Raw genomic sequence first — 7,847 nt, forward strand, 5'->3', positions numbered from 1 at the left:
TCTGAAACCTGGAATCCAGTGATGTCTGGCCCGGCGTACTGCAGACCAGACACAACAGAACAGTCAGACTACAGACTAAATACAAACGCAGTATGTAGTAGGGAGACCTTTCTGGAGTCCCTGAGCTCCATTGTCTCGTAGATTCTTCTGAGCTGCCGTAGACGTGCTCCTGCTGCGGACGATCTGGACTCCAGCTGATACGGACGTGCTGGACTCCAGCGGCAACAGCTTCTACGACTCGTCTCATCACTATCACTTCTCTCTCTTACTCCCCTCTATCTGTCTTTCCAGACCCAACTCGGTTGAGGCATGATGGCTGTCTAACATGAGTCTGGTTCTGCCTGAGGTTTCTGCCTGTTAAAAGGAAGTTTTTCCTCACCACTGTAACTAGCTAAATACTGCAATGTGCAATGCTCATGATGGATTAAGGTGGGGTCAGACTGAGTCTTACCCTGTCTTGAAGTTGGGTCTCTGTTCATAATTTGACATAAAGTGGTCTAGACCTCCTGTTTGTAAAAACGTCTTGAGATAACGTTTGTTGTGATTTGGCGCTACACAAATAAAGATTGATTGATTGATTGATTGATACTTACTGCCTACTACATTCGTAGTTAGCAGGCCGTTTCGACAACAGCCTTAGTCTAAGGGAATTACCCATAGTTCATAGCATTGTGACGTCAAACATGGGTTTCCCAGGGGAAGCAGTTGAAAGTTGAAACCAATTTTTGCCTTCTAAAAAAGTTTGCCTGTAAGTGTAAATGTAGAAAACAGCCTTAATCAGCCAAAATGTATTTATTTTCACATAGCCTATAAGTGTATAACAGTATAATTTCTACATTTTTAGTTATATATTTATACATTTTAAATGTTGTAGTTAAGCAGTCTGTAATGCGAGAGCCTGGATCATATGGCAGTCCGTGCCTTAAACGCCTTGAATTTGAGGGGGAAGAAAATTGTGCAATACAAATTGCTAATGCCGCTAAGGTGAGCGACATGACGTCATGCAGGTTAAGTGAAAAGTCATGAAGTGCTGTCCCACTCCCAATTAAACAGTTTTGAGCCATTACAGTCAACTAAGTCAAAAAGGGCAAAGGGCTCTGGGTTCAGGGAGGACATTGAGATTGGGCCAATTTGAGTGCCCCTCACAGCAGTAAAGGATTTTTAAAACTGTTTTAATTCTACCTCTTATTCTAACCTCTCTTTTATTTGAATTGGAAAAAATCTTATACAAAACTCTGAATATGATATTATTTTTCATCAACAGAGAGCCCTATTTGCTCTACAAAAAGGGTTCATGTTTCTCTGTTAAGTGTGTTTTATGTGTAGTTGTGTTTGGTATGTATCCAAAGCAAGCAGTGACAAAGGTCAACCATGTGCTGTGTCGCTGTCGTTGTCTGATACAGTGGTGCCCTCCTCTGGGCTCACACTCACTCAAACAAACATGCATGGACACATTTCAACATGTGGACACACTTAAAAAAAATGTAAATGAGCATTTAGATCTAATCCTAACTGTAACCCTTGTTTCACCCTCACACATCTCTAATCCTGATAACTGTAGCTATAGATCCCAGGGTTTTTTCACGTATCTCACAGGTGCTTTGATGTAGAAAAGAACAATGTATTGGGGTTGCACATGACTGCAGTAAAAAGCATCCATTTTGCCTTTTCATATAGATGGAATTATTTCAAGTTTTCCATGGCTCCTTATTCCACTGTAATGAGATGGGCATGCCTGTCATTTTGAAGGACACACAAATTCAACAGAACCAGATTAAAAACACTTAACAATTATGATCTGTGTATTATCTGTAGATTAAATTCTGTAAAAATAAATAACTTAACATCTTGCTGTCATGGTTGTTTTTAACCGTAGACCTCACGGGGTCTTTGAACATTAAGTATGTTGGCAGAAAGCAGGTAAAACAAAAGAGATATTAGAGTTAAATATAAGTGTTATACCTTGACTATGTGTCTACATAATTCAAATAAGCACTCACTTTGGGGCTGCTGTAGAGCTGTTACATTAAATGATTTATAGAAATGTTAAATTGTTTTTAAAAGGAGAGATTTTCTATTACGATGCCTTCATGCTAAATGTAAACCTGTTAACTGTAAATCTGTCCTTGCACGCTGTGTGGTTGTTAAATGAAGATGTCTTTACTTCAATGCTTCAGGAACCACCTCTGTGATTTATTTTCCAGTTATGAAATTGTACAAGCAACATGTGCTGCATTCACACAGAGATGTCTCAGCTTCCATAATTGCACATAATGAGCAGCTTCATGATGTGCAGGGATATTGTTTTGCTATTCACAGTGGAATGCATGTTGGCGGTTTAATGCAGTCTATAGCTTCAACCCCCTCGTCCCCCCCCCCGCTTCCCATTCTTTAAATTTCACTCAACATTTCACAGTTTCAAACGCCGCTCCACATAATATAAACAGTTCCTGGTAAAGCCTCAACGAGATGACGTCCAAACATAGATATTCTTTGTCTCATGCAAATGAGCTTGGGTCCAGGGGGTTACGCTTGAGGAGGCCCACGTATGTCTCAACCTGGCAGACAATTATAAGTGCATTTGCTCATTTTCTCCCTCACTTAACTTGCTCGCTTGCAGCAAAACAAAAACAAAACAAAACAAAAAATCACAAGCGGGATGGACAAAACAATAGTCCAGATCGTTAGAAGAAACAGCTGGCATCAAGCATGGATGCACTTCATTGTGGGTGGCCATATGAGGTCAAACACTGTACACTAAGTGCATACTTAGCTATCAGAGCTGTGGTAATACGGCCTTTGTTAGCTACCTTTGTTAGCTAGCTTTGTATTTTCTTTGTATTTTGTTTCATTGATCCTCTTCCTTATTTGACCTAACTTACTCCTCAAGTTAATTAACTAGGAATAATATCAAACAAGTCAAGATATTTGTATCTGATGGGTTTCAGTGCAAAAAGAGATACAGTTGTGCTCATAAGTTTACATACCCTGGCAGAATTTGTGATTTTTTTGGCCATTTTTCAGAGAATATGAATGATAGGAGAAAAACATTTTTTTCACTCATGGTTAGTGGTCTGGTGAAGCAAAATTTTTATCAAACAACTGTGTTTACTTGTATTATATCATAAAGACAACAGAAACTAACCAAGAAACCATAAATTCTGCCAGGATATGTAAACTTATGAGCACAACTGTATGCAATCAATACAAAGGCCTAGAGATAAACAGCACAGGGAATAATTCTTATTCTCTTTTCAGGCCATGTCCTTCCTTATTGTGCACTCACACCAAATATCACCACACATGTACACCTATCAGGTATTTGGCGCATTAGAAATACTTGCCATTAGTGAGCATTAGTGAATTAGAATCTGTACAGGGTGAGCAGGGCTTCAACACAAAACAGAAGGGTGTTGTTTCACCCTGTACGATTAAGGACTTCTGCAGGAATATTCTGGTTGACCTTTGTTATCATTAGGTTGACCTTCAACTCAAATCTTTGCAGTTGGAATGCCTTTTAGAGAAAAATGAGGCAGAAATCACAACTTTTAACTCTGTTGGTCATGGTTCAAGTTATTTTTTAGCGATCAGCAACTTGGAGATGTTGTATAAATAATGGACGTAGTATCTGTGACGTCACACATCTGTTCCTGAGCGCTGTTTTGAAGCCAATCGTCGGCAGCAGCCATATTGGAAATGTTGAACTCAATGAAAAGAGTGTGACTTAAAGACGCGGGGTTTGAGCCTTTTAGCCAACATCTATGTGTTCCCGCCTGTCAGTTAAGTCAGTCATGTCCTTATTTGGGCAAAAACTCGAAATCTTAATGTTTTCTGAACCGTCGCGTTAGAAACAAATTCACTCTCTGTACAGTGTGTTCTGATAGAGAAATTAGCTACATAGACCAAAGCTGTTTTTTGTACCAGGCTGTAAACATGTTTATTAATGCTGCAAATATCGTCTTTTTTGAATGGGTGTGTTTCTGCAGCCAGCCTCAAGCGGACTCTTGATGAATTGCAGTTTATTACACTTCTGCATGGGCTTCACATTTTGAGACCGGAGGTTGCCGCTTGGTCTTCAGGTTGTCTCTGGCACCGTCTTCAGTGTTGAGAAATAATTCCTGTTGTTGTGGGGCTTTGACAAATTGGAATCAAGTATTTAACACAGCTGTGGGATTAGTTGAAAAAAAAGACTGAGTTTGATCTGACAAGCAAAGCCTTTCACTGTCTCATTCAGAAATTAACGTTTGTATCTTTTTGTCATGCTGAAATAAAACATGTTGCAGAGAAAAGTGTGAGCACCTGACTGAATACAGTGAAATAAGATCAATGATACTGAATTATTGCAATGACTGAAAACTTTGTGGAATGCTGCTGTTAGCTCGCAAGCCATGCTAGTTCCCACAGCTGACTGCAATCAAACCCATGCTCTTTTCGCCTGCATTTGCAAAAGCATGCAAGTATTTTCTTAAGGTGTGTTCTGACTAAGTGAGACATGTTTTTTCTGCCTTACTGCAATATTCAGTGGAAAAGAAGTTTGCAAAGTGAAAGAGGCATGGTCAATTTGCAACCATATGTCGTGTAATCAAGAACTGAATCTGCCCTGACTGCACAACAAACAATTGTAAACAAATCCACCATCCTCAATGCAAACAAACAAAAAAAACCAGTTGTTTAAGCAAAGTAGACACTCTGAAGTCATAAGAGCCCATTTACACTAAGTTTCAAAATGCATCATAGGCTTCATACAGGTGTAAAAGAACTCAGTGAAAAAATCATGGGGGGACTCCTATAAAAATGCTCCAAAATGACTGAAAATTTGGAATTCGGGACCAGAAATTTCTAAAGCAAAAAATGATGAAACTGGAAACTTGGTCTTCGGTCCACCCATTCCTGGGACATTTGAGACTTCTAAACTCCCTGGTGAAGGCACAGTGTCCTTGACACACAAACAGCTACAGGAGAGAGAAACTAAGTGAAACTCAGTGCATTAAAGCATGGGTCCCTCTAGCCCTGGCAGTCGAAAATGTACCGCAAAAAGCGAAATTGAAAGATAACTTTTAATGCATGTTTGCCTGGAAGAACATTTGTGGATTTTGTTCTCTGTTTTTCACATTGTGGTTGCATTATGAGAGATCTCAGAGCCAGGATAGAAAACGACACTGCAACCAGTTACTCTTTTCATGTACACGTGGCATATGTGAGATAAAATGGCCTGAACCTGACCCTTCATATATGAGATCAGTGAGGCAGCAGTTTACCTTCAGTGTAATGTGTTTAGTCATCATAAAAGACTGTTAGATTAAGTGTGAAAGAGAGAGGCAGACAGAAAAAAAGAAAGAGAGAAAGGGTACTTTCATCCATATGTTCAGATGTCTGATAAGATTCATGGCAGAACTCACCTCCTCCTGCCCTTTTCTCTCATCTTCATCCAACTAATCATAAGACTCGACCTCTTTGATCCCACTGGCAGCTTGATACACTCTGTGTGTGTCTGTGTGTGTGTGTGTGTGTGTGTGTGTGTGTGTGTGTGTGTGTGTATTTGTGTGTGTATGTGTGTGTGTGTGTGTGTGTGTGTGTGTGTGTATGGGGCGGTTGGGTGTTACATGAAAGTTTGTGTTTGCCCAAGTGTGTATAGTTAGTGTGTGTGCATTCAACAGGAACAATGTGCACACTATTCATGTAACGTGTGTCCGCACAGATCTCTCTCTCTGTGTCTCTCTCTCTCTATGTGTGTGTGTGTGTGTGTGTGTGTGTGTGTGTGTGTGTGTGTGTGTGGCAATGGCCGCCCGCTGAGTTAAGCAGTCTAGCCCCTCATGTTCCACTCCAGCAGACTCACATCAATAATATTGGCTGAACTTTCTGCTTGCCTAACCACACCTCATAAAAAAGTTTGCTATAAATGTGTGTTTGTGACGTTTTTACGAGGAACACAGTCGTATTTTATTTCTCCAGGTTTTTGGTCTTACACAGAGTAGATTCGCCTTCAAACAGAATTCACACTTACTTATACTTCTTGCTCTTGTATGTTTAATGAAGTTAACTTAAAATAATCTGTTGGTGTATTTGTACACTGCTCAGAATAGTTCTGTTGCCTTAATTATTATCAAAGTATAATTGTTGTTTCCTTTCTCGTCCCTTCAGAGTGCCTGTCAGCAGGAGCTGGATAAGGTCTTAGAGGAGATCTCCAAAATGACGTCAGAGGATAACAGAGGCCCGCTGGAGAACCTGTACGAGCTCAAGTTTCCAAACTGTGACAAACATGGACTGTACAACCCCAAACAGGTGAGCCATAGAGACCGGACTTACGTCTCTTTATTCTAACAAACACAATGTGGCACAGTTAAGACCATCCGCACACCCTAATCATCAGAAATGGCCTCAAAGTCAGGGATTCAGCTCTTCAAAATATGACTGATGATCCCCGCACGGAACCTAAAACCAATGGTTACTCCTCTTAACCCTAGAATACTAATGCTAAAATTAGTAACACCATCACTAACGTTGGATGTTTTTTTTTACCAGATATAATGTACCAAATAAAAAGTACTTGTCATCTAGATATATCAAAATATGACAATACATGACAAATTAGAGTACTGTCTTTTATTTTAAACTGTGCCATGTCTAACAAAATGGAAAAAATTATGGGGGGACTCCTATAAAAATGCTCCAAAATGACTGAAAATCTGGAATTCGGGAGCAAAAATTTCTAAAACCAAAAATGATGAAGCTGGAAACTTGGTGTTCGGTCCACCTATTCCTGGGACATTTGAGACTTCCCGGGTGAAGGCACAGTGTCCTTGACACACAAACAGCTGCAGGAGAGAGAGACAAAAAATCACTATTGCCGTGTGAAAATCACCCGAACACGTGTCTGTAGGAAAAAGCGGGTTTTGGAGTAGGGAAACACCCACGCCTTCAAAGACGTCAAAGAAGATGCTGAAGCTACCCAGGGACCCATGACACTCAGACAAACACAACATAATGAAATCATGTAACTGTGTTTGCTCGGGTGAAAATCACCCGCCGATAGTTTTCTAGGGTTAAGAAGCTAATTACTTTTACGTTAAGTGACCCTTTCATCTACTGAAGTTATACCATATATAAGTTAAATAACATATGTCAGCCATGTAACTAGTACACCAACCCGAGGCCTTGGACCATGCTTAGATCTTCTTGTTTTTGAATTAATGGGCCTAAAAATAACCGAACTGGGATAGAATCATGACAACAACAAAATATAATTACAATGATTTATGGTTTTGTGGAAGATTTTTCATAACAGACATGTTCAGGGTTGCAGTGGGAAAGGGCAGAGGTTTTAGGAAAATGTTAATAAAACAACACAAATGTCATAATCTATAAACACTGTGTCAGTTTTGGCGAGGATAATCTACTTTGACTGGAATTGGCTCCCGATGCTGTGTTTGTGCCCCTGGAAAATCTCTCCCTGTCATTCATCCAGATTCCATTATTCAGCTTAGTTGATTGATGCATCATAATTATTTCTGGATGAACTACTTTGTCATGAATGAAACTTAAATTGTAGCTGTAATGCACAGCAGGATGCTGCAGCTCTGGGTGGAAACTTCCCAGAAAGTCACATCACTGGCCACACCCCAATCAGTGATATCACAGCAGGTGTTTTCTGCCTGATGTCAGAGGAGCAACACCTGCTGTGACATCACTCATTAAGGTTTCGGTGAGCGTTTTGACACTTATGAATGTTCCGACCATGTACGGAGGAATTGATTAATTTTTGGTCTTTGTATTTCACTGAGCTTTGTTTCTTAGTGAAAACTGACATAATCTGTGTTTGTCATTATGAGTGCATTCTTTCCAACATG

General features: G+C 40.0%; 1 protein-coding gene across 1 annotated transcript in view; it reads left to right on the forward strand.

The window, feature by feature from the left end:
* Positions 1 to 7,847, forward strand: part of igfbp2b (insulin-like growth factor binding protein 2b) — a 24,016-nt gene that overhangs the window by 12,471 nt on the left and 3,698 nt on the right. Inside the window, exon 3 of the mRNA XM_034693997.1 lies at positions 6,142 to 6,282. Coding sequence (XP_034549888.1) covers positions 6,142 to 6,282 — 141 coding nt within the window. The remainder of the gene's footprint in view (positions 1 to 6,141; positions 6,283 to 7,847) is intronic.

The sequence above is a fragment of the Notolabrus celidotus genome, chromosome 10, assembly GCF_009762535.1.
Source record: "Notolabrus celidotus isolate fNotCel1 chromosome 10, fNotCel1.pri, whole genome shotgun sequence".
NCBI lineage: Eukaryota > Metazoa > Chordata > Actinopteri > Labriformes > Labridae > Notolabrus > Notolabrus celidotus.